The sequence below is a fragment of the Panthera pardus genome, unplaced genomic scaffold, assembly GCF_024362965.1.
Source record: "Panthera pardus isolate Hobbes unplaced genomic scaffold, ASM2436296v1 HiC_scaffold_16, whole genome shotgun sequence".
In the NCBI taxonomy this organism is placed as follows: domain Eukaryota; kingdom Metazoa; phylum Chordata; class Mammalia; order Carnivora; family Felidae; genus Panthera; species Panthera pardus.
In genome coordinates, this window is record NW_026526721.1 from 2,286,241 (window position 1) to 2,305,192 (window position 18,952).

At 60.7% G+C, this 18,952-nt stretch overlaps 1 protein-coding gene across 2 annotated transcripts; it reads right to left on the minus strand.

The window, feature by feature from the left end:
• Positions 1–17: 17 nt before the first annotated feature.
• PWP2 (PWP2 small subunit processome component) lies at positions 18–16,129 on the minus strand. Of its 2 annotated transcripts, none has more exons than XM_053902988.1 (21): positions 15,999–16,129; positions 14,400–14,512; positions 13,269–13,363; positions 12,966–13,065; positions 11,974–12,117; positions 11,000–11,135; positions 10,522–10,739; positions 10,101–10,244; positions 9,851–9,921; positions 9,293–9,429; positions 8,692–8,840; positions 8,392–8,539; positions 8,018–8,168; positions 7,032–7,212; positions 5,918–6,065; positions 5,385–5,493; positions 3,557–3,622; positions 2,608–2,826; positions 2,330–2,480; positions 2,070–2,144; positions 18–584 (listed from the first exon to the last, which is right to left on the minus strand). In XM_053902988.1, the coding sequence occupies exons 1-21, from the start codon at positions 16,014–16,016 to the stop codon at positions 410–412; spliced, it is 2,748 nt and encodes a 915-aa protein (XP_053758963.1). In that variant the 5' UTR covers positions 16,017–16,129; the 3' UTR covers positions 18–409. The 2 variants fall into 2 exon arrangements, with proteins under 2 accessions (XP_053758963.1, XP_053758962.1); XM_053902987.1 differs by lacking the exon at positions 15,999–16,129 and adding an exon at positions 15,296–15,973.
• Between the last annotated feature and the right edge of the window lie 2,823 nt (positions 16,130–18,952).

Sequence of the window (18,952 nt, forward strand, 5' to 3'; positions counted from 1 at the left end):
GTTATAAACATTCTCAATTCAGAGTTCAGATTTAATCCACTTTTATGTACAAAACCTCATCTTTTTTCTCTAAATATGTCGTCAAGAGTGTATTAAAAATATAAATAATAGTCCTACAAAATTTGAGTCTATACAAATGAACCCTTTTGCTTCTGTAAAAGGCGTTTTCAACAGGAGATGAGCAACGTTCGCGGTTACACCGCGGGCCCCGGGCCTGTGTGACGAGCCTGCGCTCTCGCTGCCGCTGCTGGCACGTCTGGTTCTCGTGGGAACAGGAGTCCCGGCGTGGGGACCTCCGCAGCCCTCAGACGACCCTCCCACTCGCTTCCGGGCCCAGGCCGCGTGCTTCCATCTCTCCGGGAGTCTTAACCAAAACACGTGGGATGTGGGGTGGCGAACGCGGCCGGCTCTACACCAGCTGTCTGTCCCCGTCTTCCTGTCCTTCCCCGAGCGGGTGCAGAGTGTCATCGTCGTCAGACGCATCCGCTTCCTCCTCGCTTCCCAGCGGCTCTGAGGGGCGCTTTATGCCCCGCTGCTTGGAAACTGCCAGAGCGTACTGGATGTTATAGCGGTTCCAGTCACAGCTGTGAAAAGCGCACAGGAGTCACGTCAGTAAGAGCAGCAGATTTTCTCTTCTATCAAGACTCTGGCTCACCCGGCACCCGCCTTCCCTGTGACCCTGAGAAAAACCAGCCAGGGACTACAGGAGCCCCCTCCCTGCCCCTCCTAACTCGGTTTCTGACCCACCCAGCCCTGCAGGAGTGGCTTCAAGGACCCAGCTGTAAGACCCACCTCTTCTGGTCCGTCCTCACCGCCCCTGCCCCTACCCGGACCCCATCCTGATAGCTTCCCCAGCCCCACCAGACACGGAGGAAGGGCGGGTGCAGAGCTTGAAGGCCTTTTAGAGAGCAGAGAAGGACGCTCCCAATCAGGTCAGTCCCCACATTAACAAAATAAAGGGAAAAAATCACACCCTTGTCTCCATGTAGGAAGCCACCCGGTGAGAAGGAGTAAAAGGTAAGGGACTATTGAGGTGGAGTGCCCTGGTGGCTCAGTTAGGCTCTTGATCTCGGCTCAGGTCATAGGTCGTGGGATCGAGCCCTGTGTCCAGAGCCTGCTCGGGACGCTCTCTCCTCCTCCCTCTGCTTACGTGTGCATGTGCTCGCTCACTCTCTCAAAATAAATGAACTTTAAAAACAAGCTGACCCCCCCCCCCCCCACAAACTAGGTTTGGCAACGTAACCTAAGTGTTGCCTCCCCAATCAATACACAAAATCAATACACAAAATCAATACACAATCCACAATCCACAATCAATACACAAAAGCCTATGCGTCAGCAGCATGGACGTCCAAAGAACGAAGCATTTATCACACATCTACGTGAACGTGACAGAAGAATCCGTCTAACGAGAGGCACTCGGTCTCTGGGACTGAGCTCTGTCGAGTCACGGAAGCCTCAACAGAGAGAAGGCTCTTCTGAGCATGCGGCAGAATTTAACACAGACCCCTTTCGCCCCCTGGCGTGTTCCAGCGGGCGGCCAGGACACTAGAAGGAAGGGCTTGTTGTGGGCTGAACACTGAGGAGGCAGTCAAGGACAGACACAGGCCCTGCCTCTAGACACCGGGCAGTCACCAGCAAGGGCAGAGAACACGCTCCGGAAACAGGGCTGGGACACCTCAACGCTGACCCTGAAGACCGCAGACCCCCTACGTGCCCAGTCAACGGGCCCAGGAAAGGCCAAGCGGTGGTGATCACGGCCGCTGTGACTCTGCTGAGCCTCAGGGCAGGGGGCAGAAGGTGCACGAACCACGAACGAACCGTCCGGCGACAGGACAGAGAACTCGTTTCGTTGGGGGATCGCTCGAAACTCCCGGCCACACCCGCAGCCCGCCAGCCCCGAGTCCCACCGGGGGCGGCCCGTGCGCTCAGTAGTTCACCAGGGAGGGAGGGAACACCTCCCAGTGTTTTGTCCCCAAAACAGACGACTCAGGGGGCAGCCCCCAGCGTGGAACCAGCCGGCGACGGGCCACCCCGCCCCACCCACTGACCCCACCAGCCACACGTACAGTTTGGAGACACTGTCCAAGTGCCGCTGGATGCTCTTCTGAAGGAACTGAACGGCCGGCAGCACCTTCCCTGCTCTGGAAAGGAGACTCGTCTCAGCGCACAGCACTCGCCGAGGCGCTAGCTGTGCCCTCTCGTGTGTGTGTGTGTGTGTGTGTGTGTGTGTGTGTGTGTGTGTGCGCGCGCAATGCTCCCCCTTTGACCTGCAGCAAAGCGCAGCTGAGCGACGGGAGACGGGCGTCACAGCTGACGCACCCCTCACCTAGACTTCAGCTTCTGCCCGTGCACGAGGAGCAATTTCTGAGTCCATATGAGGTAGAATTCCAGGTGGCGAGACACTTCGAAGGAGGAAGCCAAGAACTCCAGCACCTTCTCCACGTACAGCTCAGGAAGCGAGGAGCTGACCACCTCGACTGCGGGGGGGAGGAAACTGCGCTCACTCTGCCAAGAACTCTCCCGCGGGAGAGAAGGCGAGCGCGGCCTAGACCCCAACCCGCGCGTGCAGGGGCCGAGAAGCTGCCGGGCCCGTCCGGCGCTCACCCTCGTCCCAGGGCACCGACTCCAGGACCTCCTGTAGCAGCGTCCGCTCGTTGAGCCGGAAGGCCATGAGGATGGCCCTGGTCAAGTCCTGCTGGCGCACGGCCGCCCGGATGCGTGCGGGGGTGACGTCGGTGTCCAGCTCAAAAGGGTCAAACAGCATCTGGGCGTCCAGGGAGTAGACGAGGAGCCCCTCGGTGGTGGTGGCCGCCCAGCAGCGCCCTGGGAATTAGGCAGTCGGGGGGTTTCCTGAACACCCGCTTTTACTTAAAAGGCACCGAGCAAGTCCCCGCGGTCCCAAGAGTATCAGCAAGAAAGGGGCACGGGGACGCCCGCCCCCGGCTCCCACCCCAGCCACCAGCCGCTTCAGGGCAGAGCCCGTGTGCGTCCACTCGCGTCCCGCGAGCACCAGGCCCGGTCAAGTCCTCCGTGAGCCTGTGGGCTTCCGGCTCTGCGGCAACGTGGCGTCCCCACTGTGGAGCCGGCGAGACTGGGCCACGGTCTGCACCCCGACTCGCACGGCCGTACTCGGCCACGTGCCGTTCTGTGCCCTGCTGCCTCCGCCTCCCCGTCGATGCCGGGGAGTGTCGGCCGTCACCCCCCGGACGAGCCCACTGCAAGCCCCCCTCCTGTCCGCCCTGCGGGACCGCATTTACCTAACGGTCCCAGACCCTGCGGGCACAGACCCTCCCCTGCCGCGCCGCAGACTAGCACACGTGAGGACGCTCGGCGCAGCCGCCTGCCTCCGCCTCAAAGCCCAGCGTGTCGGGAGCGAACAAAGACCACACGTCACCCGTGGAGGACAGCGAGGCCCAGAGCCAGCCAGAAGCTGTGACCAACCTCGTCACTGCCACAGAGGTGCCAGGCCCACCACGTGCACCGTGGGCCCGGAAGCCCATCGGGACCAACCCCCACGCTTCCCGGCACCCACGACCCACTGGCCGGGGCTCACCCGTGGGAGAGAAGCGAAGCGAAGTCACCCGGATTTCAGGCTTCAAGTGCCGAGAGCTCATGTCACCTGGAACACAGGGCCCTTGCGGTTACAGGGCAGCCCTCTCCCGCCGCGAAAGGAGGGCTGCCCTGCTGCTCCAGGCCCAGCGGGAGCGGCGGCTCTGGCCCCTGGGCCCCGCGGGGAGTCCTGTGCCAGGGCCCCAGATGCTGTTTCATAGGCGCCGCTGGCCTCCGCGGACGGGCCCCTGGAGCACACGCTCCTGTGGGCGTTCAGCCTGGCCGACAGACACCTGCCCTATTCTGCGAAAAGGCCTTGGCACAACCCAAAGGCTGAGGGCAGGGTGGCTCCAGTCCCCACCGGCCACTCTGCCAAGCACTCTGTGCAGTGCACAAGACGCACGACATCACAGGGCAGCTCTGTGGGGTGGGGGCTCGTCCTCCCTGGTCACCACCCTATGCATCTGTAGGGGCTCGTCCTCGCTGGTCATCGCCCTGTGCATCTCCTCTGGAAACCTATTTTAGTTTAACTTTTTAAAGTTTATTTATTAGGACAAAGAGAAAGAGCAGGAGCGGGGGAGGGGCAGGGAGAGAGGGAGAGAGAGCCTCCTAGGCAGGCTCCACACTGTCAGCACAGAGCCTGACGCAGGGCTCGAACCCATGAACCACGAGATCGTGACCGGAGCCGAATTCAAGAGTAGGAGGCTCAGCCAACTGAGCACCCCCAAGGCGCTCCTGAAATTTGTTTTCAAATCTGCGGTGTGAGGGATGCTATGTTCCAAGCTCAACGACACGTACATCACCTGAGAAAAGGCTCCTCTCTGCCTGGCCCCCAGCCACCCGGAAGCCAGCTCAGCAACACTTCGTGTGTATCTCCCCACAAATTCTCTCTGGGGGCTCTTGACCTCAGGGGGACCAACACACGGGGCTGGGTTCTCATGGGTCCAGCGGACCCCTCAGTCCCCCACACTCACCACCAACAGTGCCTGTTCTGCTCGAGTTGTGACAATCAAAGGTCTCCAGACACGGGGCGCCCGGGTGGCTTAGTCGGTTGAGCGACCAACTTCGGCTCAGGTCATGATCTCATGGTTTGTGGGTTTGAGCCCCGCGTCAGGCTCTGTGCTGATGGCTCGGAGCCTGGAGCCCGCTTCGGATCCTGTGTCTCCCTCTCTCTCTGCCCCTCCCACACTCATGTTGTCTTTCTCTGTCTCAGAAATAAACATTAAGAAACTTAAAAAGAAAAAAAAAAGGTCTCCACACAGGCTGAGAAGCACCCTTACCCATCACTGAGGGCTTACAGACCCCACTCTTGTTAAGAGGTTCCTGAGAAGGGGCTTGGTGGAGGCAGGGCTGCTCCAGGGCCCACGGCGATCGTGTGGTCCTGGGTCCGTCACCCAGCCAGTCGCTGAGGAGCCCCCATTCCCCAGCATGCAGTGTGGGCCCGCAGGCACGTGGTGGGGCACGAGCCAGGGCTGGAATGAGCCGACCCAGGCCAGCACGGTGAAGGGGGGGCGGGGGGCGGGGAGCTGCGCAGCAGCTGCTTGCCCAGGGCTGGTACAGGGGCTCTCTAGCTGGCGGTGTCCCCTCCTGACGGTCTACCAGGCCCCCGGCTCTCCTGCCCCGTCCCCATGAGGGGCACGCACCCTGTGGGCCTCCTGGACCGCCAGCTCCCTGACCCCGGAGCCCTCCCTGTGGCCCACGTGTGGGTGAGCGCGAGGCACAGGGCCGGGTGCCAGCCGCTGAGCCAGGCTGCTATCACACGGGTAAAGGAGGTGGGCAGCGCAGGCTGCTGTGGCCGGGGCCTCTGGAGACACGAGGGGTCCTCCGCTCACCTTTCTTCACACCCGGCAATGGGATCGCGACTCCGTCCTCTGCCCCGGCGTCCTGATCGATTAGCGCCAGGTTGCCAAACTCTGTCATTTTCCTCCGGTTCAGAAATTCCTAGAAGGGCAAAGCTCCAGATGTCTAACTTGTCCCCTGTCCCCTGCCTTCCTCACATGCCACAAATACTGACGGAGACCCAGCCCCGTGTGGGATGCACGTGGGACACGCGTCCCTACCCGCTGCGCAGCAGAACCCGCCCTCAGAGCTGCTGCGGACGTGCAAGGGCCCCGCTGCCACCACCACGGCGGTCAGATTCCCTAATGCGCTGCACCGAGGGCTCCCGTCAGCCTCCACAAGGCCGGCACATGTGGGGCGTCTACCCCCTCAGCCTGCTGTCCTCAGGGAAACGGGGACACCTGCGCCCAGAATCCCTCGGGAGGGGGCGGGGACCCAGGCAGGCACACACATGCCTAGAGCCTTCTCCCGGTCCCCGTGGCGCCAGGACGTGGGGAGGGCAGCCCAGACCCGGGCACCCGCTCACCTCCATGGCGTCCAGGGAGAGGTTGCGGGAGATCTCGAACTTCTTCCTGAGGATCTGCTCCTTGACGTGATAGATGCACACGAACTTGGACATCCCTCCCGCCAGGACGCTCTGGCCGTCCGCAGAGTAGCACAGAGTAGTGAAGGCCCTGAGCAGAGGGGACACACACACGCTCACCCCCAGGGACCCCTAGCGTGTGGCGCTCCCTCAAAGCCCAGCAGGCATCGTCCGCGGGGCTCTGGCCTGGGGCTCACAAGGCTCCGAGGCAGCAGGCCCCCCAAGAAGGGACCTCCCAACGGACATGGCCCTTTCACGAAAGGACCGCATGGCTCCAGTCACGATGTTTCCTTGCTGAAGTCAGAAGGAAAAGGAGGCCACCGTGCCTGTCACCCGCAAGGCAACCACGGGCAGGGGGGCCTCCTCGGCCCTGCATCCCCGGAAACCAGGTGCCTACAGGCCTGGCCACGGGAGATGACTGTCCCACACACCAAAGGGCACGACCGACAGAAGAGAAAATAAACACGTTCACGCTTGAAAAACACACCAGAGAAAGCGAAGAGAACCCACAGAGCAGAAAAGAGATTTCCAAGGGACAGGTCTGTCGGGGAGCTCCCGTCTCGAATACATACACCACTCGAGAAACACACAATTAAAACAAGCAAATGCCCTCGACAGATGCTTCTCCAGACACGACGTCCAGACGGCCACTCGGCCTGCGAAAACGTGTTTGACAGCATCGGTCCTTAAGAAAAAGATAAGTCAGCGCCACATCGAAACATCACCTCACGCCCCGTCCCACGCGGCTGCGATTTAGAAAAAACTGGCAGTAATGGGCAGGGACAGGGACAGGGACGTGGGGAAACCGGGACCCTTCCTGCTGCCGGCGGGGATATCAGATGGTGCCGTCACTTTGCAAAACACTCCAGCAGTTCCTCGAAAAAGTGAACCTGGGTTACCTGGTGACCCCAGCCCAAGAGCCACACCCAAAAGGAGCAGAGGCAGATGTGCAAACACCAGTCCCCGACGGTCCACAAGGCCAAGGGGGGGAGAGACACGGACACCCGCCAACCGCAAACCCAACCCGGGCTCTGCACCCGCTCACTGAGGCACTCACTTCCCCTTGGCCGAGTGCTTGGCGGTGACCTTGTCCAGCTCCTTCCTGCCCGTCTTGAGGTCGTGCCTGCCCTCGATGGAGCCCGTCTGCACGGCGTTCTCGGGGTCCCAGAAGGTGATCTGTGAGTTCAGCGTGGCGACAGCCAACTCTGCCCCGTCGGGACGGAAGGTCACAGCCAGGGCTGAAAAGAGACGCGTGATCAGGGCCAGAGAAGGAGCCCAGCCGGCAGGAGGCCACACCCTCCGTCCTCAGCCGGTGTCAGTGCAGGAGAGCCAGGCGAGCACCAGTGGAGGCACACGGAAGCTCCCCCAGACAAGCCCCACCCTGCGAGGGAGGCCCCGGGGCCTGCGCTAGCGAGGGCAGGGCTCCAACTGCCTCAGGGGGCGAGAGGGTCCGGGTGGGGTCACGAGACAGGCAGGAGGCCAGCCTGCTGGGAGGGGCCGGGGGCGAGGGGCCAGGCTCGGCAGGGGTGCGGCACACGGAGAGCAGGACACAGGTGATTCTGACAGAACCGCGGGACGGACTGGACACAGACGACCTGGAGGCCCTGCAGACACAGGCCGCCGGCCGGCCGCGAAGAGCACGAACCAGAGCCGAGTGGGGTGGCGGGAAGCAGAGACACCGCACAGGCCGCGAGTCCCAGGGGCCCACGACGCGAACGTCACGTGTGCGGGGCAGGAAAGCTTCGCCTGCACGCGCAGACGGCCGGAGTCCGGGTGGCAGGGCCTCCCAGCCTACCGTCACCCCGGAGTCCTCCCCGAGGCTCCGCCCAACAGCGCTGGCTGCTTCTCGGGGCCGGCAGTTGAGCAAGCCAGCGCGCAAGGCCCCCGACACCGAGGGACACCACGCCCGGGGCGGCGAGGGGTCTTGGAGTTACATCTGAACCCACAACCAAGATGGACGGGCAGCGCCCCGTCTAACGCAGCCTTCCTCGCTGTGTCAGAACTCCCGCCCGCCAGCCCCCCTCCCCTGGCCCGTGCACCCACCATCCGAGGTCAGGCCCAGCGTCTCCGTGGTCCTCCAGCTGTCTGCCATGTCCCACAGGCGCACCGTCCTGTCCCAGGAGGCGCTGGCCAGGACGGACTTCACCGGGCTAAAGCACAGACTGCTGATGGGGCCCTCGTGGCCGGACAGAACCTGTGGCGGCCGAAGAGGAGGTATGAAGAGGCCACCCGCCCCGAGGGTGCTGCGCACGAGGTCCCGCTGCCCCGAGGATGCAGGACGGGCTGGCTGTATCCCCGCAGGAAGGGAGGAGCCCCGGCTGGAAGCCGGGGCTGCTTGCTCCCCGCGGGTCTGCAGAGGCGCCCCTCCTGCGTGTGGCTGTGCCCCCGACCCCGGCCCCCAGCCGTGCGGCTCTTACGTCCAGGAGCCTGCCCGTCTGCATGGACCAGATGAAGACCTCGAAGGAGTCCTGCGCCCCGGCCGAAACGACCTCCCCGCTGCAGTCCACGGCCACGCAGGAGAACTGGGTGGGCCGTGGAGACGTGAAGGTGCGGAAGTTCCGGTACCTGCCCCGAGACACGAGTCCAGCTGGCAACGCTCAGAGTCCCGGACACCCCCGCTCAGGTTCCTGGGCCCTCCCCGAACCCTCGTCTATACGCCCGCGACCCTCGCCTCGCGATCACGGCCCGCCCCAGAGAAAGACTGTTAGAAAGGTCACCTGTGAAGGTCAAAGGCACGCACGGTCCCATCCATGGAAGAGGTCACGATGACATAGCCAGTGGCAGTGAAGGTCACGCCGGTGACCCCACTCGAGTGCTCCGTAAAAGTGACAAAGCAGAAGCCACTGAGGGTGTTCCACACCTTGACCTGCAGCACGGAGAGGGAGGCTGGCACCAGCTCAGGACCACACACACGCACACATGTGCACACTCCACTGTGTGCCCGCCGAGCCTAGAGACGCCATCTGCCCCTTGCCTCTCTGCCGCCTCCACGTGAGGGAGGGTAGAGGTCTGTGGGGCCTGTGTCACCCTGGGGCGTACACGCACCCACATGCCACGGCTGCCACCACGGACAAGCGGGTGCACGTGTGCGGGAATCCGAGCCAGAGACAGAGAAACAGCCAGCCGGCCCCGGGTCATTTGTGAACCCCTCCCCACGAGCCCAGATGAAGCGGGGCGAGCCCGTGAGTTCCGGGCTGAACCCCGGAGCTGGAGCCTGGGTCTCCCTGGCTGGGCCAGCCCCCGGTGCCCCAGCCAGCAGACAAGGCCCCACGTCCTTCCCGCCCCAGGCCACGGCCCTGGCCACCTGACCAGCCCCACCTTGCCGTCATCCCCGCCGGTGACGATGTACTGCCCGTCGGGGGAGTAGGCCAGAGACACCATGCTGTTGAAATGGCCCTGCTGCTTGAGCACGTAGGACTCACTCTGCCACTCCCACACCAGCAGCTGGCCCAGGCCTACGGAGCACACGTGGGGAGGGGCTGGGGACCTGCCCACCATACTGTGCCCCGCGCCCCATCGGGTCCTGCCTTGTGCCGGCAACGGACCGCCCGACCCACCGAGGCCAGTGCCTCTGTCACCCTCCACCTGAGTGAGGGAACCCGGCAGGGACGCTGCCACCCCGTGTCACTGCCTCGCGGCGGCCCCGTCACCTAACACAGCCCACCCGAGGCCCACGGCCATGGGCCCGGCTGACGGAGACAGGGGCTCAGCAAGCGAGGCGTCGCTGGTGGACTTGCGCCGCTGCTCCTGACGAGGGCCGCTGGCTGACCAGCCGTGCTCGCTGGCACTGGGCCCCGGAGGCGAGGGGGCCGCAGGCGGTCGTCCTGGGACAGGAGCTCCGTTCTTGTTCTGGCCGGACCCCGCACAAAGACGAACCTGCGCAGCCAAAGGCGATCCAGTCTCCGGAGCCGTTGACAGCGATGGAGGCGACCCTCTGATCGGAGACGCTGGGCAGGAAGGCGGGGCATCTGAAACGGGCGGGCAGGCGGCACCACGAGCCCACTCTGCCCACCGCTCGCCTGGCCGTCCCACAGCCTCACCCCGCACGGCCCTGCACTCACTCCCTGCCGTCGTCCGGTGGGGCCGGCGAGCACACGTGCAACCTGCCATTCCCCCCGGCCCTCACCTCAGGGAGTGGATGAGGTTGAACTCGGGGAGCTCGTGAAGGTGGAAGATTCCAGAAGCAAAGCCGGTGACCAAGAGGTGGGTCTTTTTGTGAAAGGCCGCAGCAGTCAGGTTGTTGAAATCTCCCTCCTTATTGAAAAAGTACCTAAATGGACGGGGGGTCAGAAGAGCCGTGGATGGAGAGCCGGGGCGCCAGGCCCATCTCATGCCTGTGCCCCAGGCCAGGTGCCCCGGCTCCATGCAGGACACGGGCCCCGCTGCAGCGGCCTCTCCTTCCCTCTGCCCGAGGCTCTCCCCTCCCTGACCCTGCACCTGGGACACCAGGCGGCCTCCCGGCTGGTTCCCAGGCCCTCTGTGCCTCCTTGTCACATCTCAGCCTTGGAGGGCGCGAGGCCCCCGCCAGCCTCTGTGAGGACACCTACTTGGCCAGCCGAGAGTATTTCACTTTTCCCTGCTGCTCCTCCGGGGCCGGTGCGGATTTCCCCCGGACTGTGGTCTCCTCCTCCCGCTCCTCCTCCTCCTCCTCTTCCCCCTGCAGCAGATCTGCCTTCCAGCCCGTGGGGGCTTTCGGCCTCAGGCCTTCGGGGGAGGTGTCACACTGCCACACACACAGGGCCCCGTCCTGGCTGATCGTGTACAGCTGGAAAAGGAAGCGTGTGGGAGTGGGTACGGGTCAGCCCGCGCCAGCCACGTGGTGGACAAAATCCCACATAGCTACATCCGTCTGCAGCCTGCCCCTGAGCACTGGCAGAGACGATGGCCAACGGGCAGCCAACAGGTGCCGCTGGCTCCTGAACACCCCAGGTAACCCGGGGGGCACCTGTGTCTACGGGGGCCAGGGTGGGGGGCCAGCTGGCGCGTAGCTGAGATCTGGGACACCATGGGGCGAGTGAAACGTACATCTAGGCTGCCGGATTCAAAGAAGCAAGCCACGATCGCGTCCTTGTGTCCTCCCAGCGCATAGTAGATGAGGTTGTCCCAGCGCTCAGCTCCGAAAACCCACGTGGACATGTCTTTGCTCCCGACCGCAAAGCACCTGGACAAAAGAGACTCAGCTCGTCCTCGGGGTTTGTGGTGGAGCTCCACACAAGCGCGGGGGAGAGACCCAGGGAGACCAGCCAGGCCTGCGCTGCACCGATCTGCGTGTCTTGGTGGACGGGTCACTGCCCTCCCCACAGGGCAGCCCAAGGGAGCCCTGAGAATGGACCACCACGCCCACGGGGTGCCGCGCGGGGGGCCCTGCTTAGGGCATGAACACAGGCAGACGCGGGAATAGGCATCGCCTCGCGGAAGAGGCGGGAAGGCATGGCTACAGGGCGCCGCCCCTGCCCGTCCATAGAGGAGCCACGCGCTAGGAGCACGAGGCCATCTCCTGCAGACGCGACTGTGCCCCACCTCTCACCCGGCGGTGGCCGGTGTGCAAAGCGGCACTGACCCCAAGCCTCCACTGTCCCCATGCGCACAGTACAGGGCAGCTGGGAGTGAGCAAGCGGCTGAGGTGCCTTTCAGGGCGGTTAGGGGTGCGGCCGTGAGGGGACGGGGCCGGCCCCCATGTTGGGAGCAGCTCCCGACTCTGCCGTGGACACAGCTGCTCCGCCCATCTGGTGGCACCGACCGGGCCGCGACACACCGGATACAGCATCCCCAGCAAGGCTGCCATCCCGCGCTCCGTGTCCAGGGGCGGATGCCCCAGGCAGCGCAGGCCCCACTCAGAACCAGGAGCCCATCCTGCCTCCAGCACCTCGTGAGGCTGGACGGAGGCCATTCCAGACCGAAACTCTGGTCTTCGACAAGAGTCACCAGGCTCCCCCCCGCCCCTCCAACAAGAGGCCAGCTACTAGGCGTCCCCCTCAGGCCCCGCCCGCAGGCCTCACCGGGAGTCGTCCGTCCAGTCGATGCACGTGGTCTCATCGTACGGCCCAAAGTAGGTTTTGTCCAGGACGAACGCGTTGAATTCCCGCTTCCTCCCAGGGGCGTGGTACATCTGAGCGATGTTGCCTTTTGTGACAACGAACTTCCTGCCACAGAAAAGGGCCATTGATCCATAAGACCCATGGAGTCCCGAGACCAGCTCAGCCTCTGAGGACAGTGCACGTGCTACGAGGCGATTTCCTATGAGAGGCAAAACATAGGGGCCCGCCTCTCCATGGCCCCCAGGCCCCCTCTCCTCCTACAGGGACTGAGGCCAAAGAAGGACAGGTGGACGGTCAGAGAGACAGACCGACCCTGCAGGCACCCTGAATGCTGCCACACCTCTGGCCGCCCGCCAGCCTGGGACAGACGCCCTGGGAGCCGGAAGGACAACAGGGCTCTGCACGACGGGCGCTGGGGAGTGGCCACTGCCTTGGAGGCCGTTCTAAGCAGTTTCTGAGTGTGGACGTGGAACGGGGGCTCACGGCCGAAATCCAGGGCTGCCCCTTCCAGGGCACATCCGGGTCAGCCTGGGTGTGAGCATGCTGGGAACCAGCCCCCTCTCCTGTGGCCCTTGAACCCAGAGCAAGGCTGGGTCCAGCCAGGGCCCTGTCTGCACACAACATTCTCACTGCGCACGTCGAGGCTGGGGGTCAGCGCCATTCAGAGACAGGGGCCCCTCTGTGGCTCTGCTGTCTGGAGGCCACAAGATCCTCCTGAGGACAGTGGCTGTTCTGGAGGCGGTCCTGGACAAGGACCTTCGGAATCTCCCGCTCAGGGTGGGAGCCCCAGCCCTCAAGTAGGGGGAGCGGGGCCTGTGGCCGTGCAGCCCTGCGGGATCCCAGACGCGCATGAAGATGAGGCCTGAGCACAGGCTCCTGCGCTGCCACCTCCCGTCGAGAGAGCCCCCCCGAGCCCCGCCGTGCGGGTCATGGAGGCCACACCAAGCCCTCACCTGCCGTCAGGGGAGAAGGACACGCTGTGCACGGAGCCCTTAAAGTGGAAGTGATGGAGCACGGACCTGCAGACCAGGCTGACCAGCAGCGCGTCCCCCCCTGCAGGAAGGGAAAGTGGCCGATGTGCGGTCGCCCCAGACGGGACACCCAGGCGCATCTGCGTCCCCCCCCCCACAACCTCATCCCAAAGCCCACCCGGACCGCAGGCAGGACCGCGGAGGCCTACGCCCCCAGCGGGACAGGGTGACGGCCTCGTGTGCCCCAACCACCTGAGCCGCTGTTTCCCGGCCAAGGGCACTTACCTTCATCGACGATGATGGCCAGGCGGCCGTCTGGGGACAGCCCGACACACTTAACGTTGTACCGAGTGGCCAAGGGCAAAGTGCTGGATTTGTTGCTAGGAGACAAAACCAGAGCTGTGTCCTTGGTCTCAGTTGTCAGACGAGGGGGGCAGGGGTGGCCTGAGACCCTTCCCCTCCCCACCCTTCCTGTCCCTTCCTGGCTCTGGGGCCAGAGCTCCCGGTTGGGAAAGCAGAAAGAAAAACAGGTCCTCGGAGCGTATCTGGTAAAGCAGATTAAAAACCTTAAAACTGGGCTTGGGTTTGCCAATTTTGTTTGTAGAACCACATCTGGGGAGAATTTTACAGACGTTACAAAGTCGGAAAACTGGAAACAAGCTACACGTTAACAGAAAGGATTAACCACAAGGTCGGCACACGTAGGCAGAACTGTTCTTACAGAGCTGGGAGAGTGTGCAAAAACGGAAAAATCACGTTAAAGACGGGTAACCGCTGCTCAGAGTCTAACTTGGTTCCCTACTGTCCTACTTTCTAGTTTTCCTCCAACGAGCACGTGCTCCTTGCTCCAGCCAGCCCCAGCAGATGTCATTTAAACGCAACGGCAGCCGTGACGGTCACGCCTGCACTTGGCCCTGAGTTCCCCCACCAGCACTGCTCTCAGGAGCTTCAGAAGTCCCCCTCGGCAAAGACGTGGACCATCGTCCCACCGTACAGACAGGCTGAGGCCTGCAGAGCAGGACAGAAACCCGGGCGACAGGAGGGTCTCACCCCGGCCACACGACTGTGGGAAGCAGTGACAACCGCTCAGGAGTCCTTCCCCTTGAGAAGGAAGGACAGAGCCACATGCTCGTCCGGGAGGACAGCACACCCAGCAGGCAGAACTGAGCCGCAGTGAGCCGGCGACAACGCAGCCCAGCAGCGGGAGCTCTGCCCTGGAGGTGAGGTCAACAACCTAGATACTGGGCTTCAGCTGAGGGACCAGGCGCACTCCTGACCCGCTGACACTCCGTATACCCTGGAACAGGCTTTCGGGCTGCGGCACTTAACGGGGGCACTAGTGAGAGGAAGGCGCGGTCAGCTTTTGCCCACGCGCCATAGCGGTCACTGTCGTTAACATCTTGGTAACGCACTTACTTTTTAAGGTCAAACACCGTCACTCTGTTTCCCACAGGACTAATAACTGAATTTCCATCGCATGTAAAATTTAAGTTTCCACACCGATAGACTGTCCCCAGCAAATTCGAAAACTGGAAAGAAAATAAAGCCATCTTAACACAACAAAAGTACAAAAGTCTCAATTTTGGGAAAGGGCTAAACAAGGCCTCTCTCTGGTCAAGGAGACAGCACAGACTCCCTGCTCCCCCCAGGTCCCTGGTCATTCCTGGGGTCCCTCCAGGCATCCCCTGGGACACTTGCTGGCCACCTGTGCAGCCCAGTCTTGAGCGAGAGGGGGGGAAGCAAAGTGAGCCCAACCTCCAGGGGCCCTAAGCTCCTACTGAGGTGGGGGAGGGGCACTGGGAGTATGTGGGACGCGTACAAGGACAGAGGCGTTTGCCAAGTGCAGAAGAGAACAGGACCCACGTTTCAGGAGGAGAAAAGGGCACTCCAAGGGCATCTGGGGCTCAAGGCTTCTTGAACAAAGTAACCTGCTGGGCTCCAATTTATTAGCTGATTCATTCATTCATCGCCAAACTCATGTGTTCCCTGGACATGCTGCTGGATGCTGGGCTCTGTGCCCTGATGCCCTCATAGACTATGTCCAGGGGGCGGGCACTGAAGAAGTAACTACAGAGCATGTGCAGCGATTGGAAGAGAGACTGGTCAGGGAAGGACCCCTGGAGGGGCCGCCAGAACCAGAACCTAGAGAGAAGGAGCCAGCAGGACCAGCGTCTGGAAGTGATGGCCCTCATAACCTCAGGGAGCTCAGAGGGAGAAGCCTGGCCAGCTGAGAACATTTTAAGCAGAGGCCGGCTGTAATTCAAATTCCTTCTTTTTTTTTTTTTTTTTTTTTTTTTAAAGACCATGCTCACCACAGCAGGAACAACAGGGAGAGCAGGGAGGCGGTTAGGTGATGCTGTCCCGACCAGGAAGGTGGCCCCAAGGAATGGAGAGAGCGGGTGAAGTGCAGCCGCCAGAGAGAAGCTGGCTATGGGCGGGAGGAGAGCCGCCACCCAGCCCCTCCTGGTTTGGGTGGCAGGGGAAGAGAGCACTGAGGGGCAAGCGCCAGCAAGTGTGAGGTGGCGCTGAAGAAGGCCTGCGCTGTGGCCAGAGCCAGGCCAAGGCGCTAAGGACCTGGCACGAACCAGGGAGAGAGGCACGCGACCAGGCAGGAGGCCGGGGGCAGAAGTACCCTCAAGAATTGGGACCCACAAGGTGTGGACGGGGTAAACCTCCAGTGTCCCCACCATCGGGCAGCCACGTGACCCTGACAGCGAAGGAAGATGAAGGCGACGTTCCGGGGCTCGGCTCCGCGGCTCCTCTGCCCGCGTGCAGCCGGGAATCAGGCCTTCAGTCCAGGGCTGGCCTGTCCATGCTCATCCCGCTAGGGCTCCGTTCTCTCCCGCGCCCACACCTGCCGCTTGGGGGCCGGGGCCCGCCTCTCCGTCCGGGTCCGGGATGTCCGCCCATGGCCCTGGGGCCGGCCGCGCAGGTTACAGGCTGAGAGACAGTGCGGCCCCACCGCCCCCCACCCCGGACCCAGCGCCGCGGCCCCGGTCCCGCGCCCTCGCTCACCCGGTAAGCGAACTTCATCGCGGCTGCCGCACGTGTGCTGTCGAGAAGCCTCTGCCTCCAGGACTGCCAACCCCAAGAGAGCGCTTCCGGGAGTGGCCGCGGCGCCGCACCACGGCGCCCCCAGGCGACCCGGAGGGACGGTGCAGCCCGAGACTTAGCCCTGCCCACAGGCCACGCCCCCTTCTCCCTGAGGCAGCGTCCCGGCCCGCGGGTCCCGCCCCCACTCCTCCCCGAGGCGGAGTCTCAGCCTCCGACTCCTCCCCGAGGCGGAGACCTAGCTCTCAGGCCCGCCCCCGCTCCTCCCCGAGGCGGAGCCCGCCAGCCACGTCCCCACCCCAGGCGGAGTCCTATTCCCGCAGGCCCCGCCTCCGCTCCTTCCAGAGGCTGAGCCCCGCCCATGCCCCTTTCCCGTAGTGGAGTCCCGGTCCGCAGGCCCGCCCCCGCTTCCTTCCCGAGGCGGAGCCTCAGCCCGCAGGCCCGCTCCCTCTCCTCCACAAGGCGGAGCCGGAGCCCTCGAACCACGCCCCTACCCCCAGGCAGAGTCCTATCCCGCAGGCCCCGCCTTCGCTCCTTCCCAAGGCTGAGCCCCGCCCAGGCCCCCTCCCCGAGGCGGAGTCTCAGACCGTGGGCCCCGCCCCCGCCCCGACAGAGTCCGTCCGCAGGCCCCGCCCCCACCGCCCGCCGAGGCGGGGCGTGAGACTGCCGGCCCCGCCCCCCGCGCCGCGCACCCGCGGGTACCAAGCAGGACTGGGGCTCTGTCCTTCTAGGGTCCCGCTTGCGCCGCTGCCCAGAAGGTTCACGTCCTGAGTGGGTGAGGCGCTCTGACCCCACGCTTATTTAAGCTCTGCATTATGAATGGGGGGACCAAAAACAAGGAGACTGAGTAAACTAAAGAATCGTATCAGCGATGCTACCAAACGTCACAAAGGCAATTAATTTCATTGGCAGACAGAGCTACAAAAACAAAAAGCAAAAAACAAAAAACAAAAAAACCCACAACCCCAAGCCCTTAACACTCAAATGTCTTTGTTCCTGTAGGCTATTGTTCCTGTAGGGTAATGAATTATAAAAAAATCCCTCGTGCTCCCCACAAAGCAAATAATCTATGCTTCGAGTCAGGAAGAAGGATTAGGGAGAGAAAACCAGAAAATTCTTTAACTTCACACACTCAACTTTCATGCTCCTCACCAAAAGAATGAAGTTCAAAACAGCAAAGTTTCTTCTTAAAATCTGTATTTTCAGAATTATAATGCTTACATTTTAAACAGTCTTAATACAATGGTTTTAGTCTAACAATATATTACAGAATAATGTGAAAAATGACTCTCGTAGTAAACCATGAAAATGTAATTAATACCTGCAGTGTCAAAGTCACCAACTTGTCACCTTTTCCAGTCACAGAATCCCAGCAAATTGTATTAAGGATACTTTTGGGTCTTACGGCCTGACGTATATGATGAATAAATTTAGAGAAAGGGGGCACTTTCATGAAAAATCGAATTCCAAAATCACGTAGGGTTTATTTTAAAGATCACAGTTGACTGCAAAACATTTAGATCAGTGTAGTTTGTTCTTTAAAAAGTAGTATCCTTTTCATTTAATGCACACTTCTGGAGTGTTTCTTTCATTTCATTTTATAACTCACTCTTCTTTTAAACACTAAAGAAAAACTGGATAGTAGCCTGTGTGTATTTTCTCTACTAACTATGGGATATCAACCAAGACTTCCTTATATAAGAATCCAACCCACGACCGGCTGTGCTGACAATGGACCGTAGGTAATACTCATTTTCAGATTAAATACAATTTCCACATTAGATCAGAAGTTATAACTTTTCCAATCATAGGAAACCCCATGAAATTCACCAAAATTATAACTTATTTCCTTTTCCACTTGCTAGTATTTACATGTTCCACAGATATTTGTAAAACAGCTGCACATTCTGCTTTTTAGCTGCACATTCCATATCTGGCTTCACAATTATTTAACAGCTGTTACATCTTTACTAACAAAACCAGCTTGTCGCAAACACATGAGCCTTATTTTATTGTAAACACAACAAAAATCAAATTACTGACTTCAAGAAAAAAAAAAAAGACGAAGGTTTAGGTAACATTTTTCTTTTGGGTAAAACGAAACAAAATAAAAACAGAGGCACCCTTGTAACTTAGGTTGCAAAAGACCTCTCAGGTAATTGGGGGAAAAAAAACCAAACCTCCAATAAATTTTATTTCATATGAATTGAGGACAATAAGAAGCCACCATGAACATTTTGGATTTCCCCTTCCTTTTCTCCCTCTATATATATTATGTAATTAGAGAATTTCATCCTGGGATTGGAACCTAGACACACACACACACACACACACACACACACACACACACACACATCAAACAGAAATAAGGTAACCATCGAATCACATGTCCCCTTCCAGAGTGTAGAGGGAAAGCCGCATTAGGCGCGGAGGCTCCGAGACTGACCACGTGAGGTGTTTCGGGCGGAATCACATCTCAAACATCTCTTCATCCACAGGGCTTGGCAGATCCGTAGGGCAATCATCAATTTTTACAACAAAACAAACATTTTAGAAACCCTAAACTATCATTAGACTCCGAAGCTCTAATTTGCCTAGTTGACCAAGTTTATTAGTTTTAAAGTGCACCTAAGGAAGATTAATTTCTGAAAAGTTTAATTAAACTCACAAATATTGATCTTCTTTACGTATCTCCAATTTCTGTAAACGAAAAAGACACAGGGTGGGGTGCGGGGGAATCACACCACCTTATTTTCTGAGTGATTTGAGAGACAACACAGAAGCGTGGGAACAAGGACTCTGATCTGCCCCTTCACCCCCGCAGCCCCAAGTCCCCGCCACCCCCTCAACGCCAGCCTCCTCCAGCCTCTCTCTGGCAGGTGACAAGCAGGCCCCTTTCCTCTCCAGCTGGGCTTGAG

Bases quoted from the DNA above. Each gene is read 5' to 3' on its own strand.
- PWP2 (XM_053902987.1), bottom strand. From the start codon at position 15,673: ATGGTGGGGACACTGGAGGTTTACCCCGTCCACACCTTGTGGGTCCCA. The intron at 13,364-14,399 runs GTAAGTGCGTTA...TTTGTCTCCTAG, and splicing joins ACGGTGTTTGACCTTAAAAA to CAACAAATCCAGCACTTTGC. The intron at 13,066-13,268 runs GTAAGTGCCCTT...CCCTTCCTGCAG, and splicing joins GGCCATCATCGTCGATGAAG to GGGGGGACGCGCTGCTGGTC.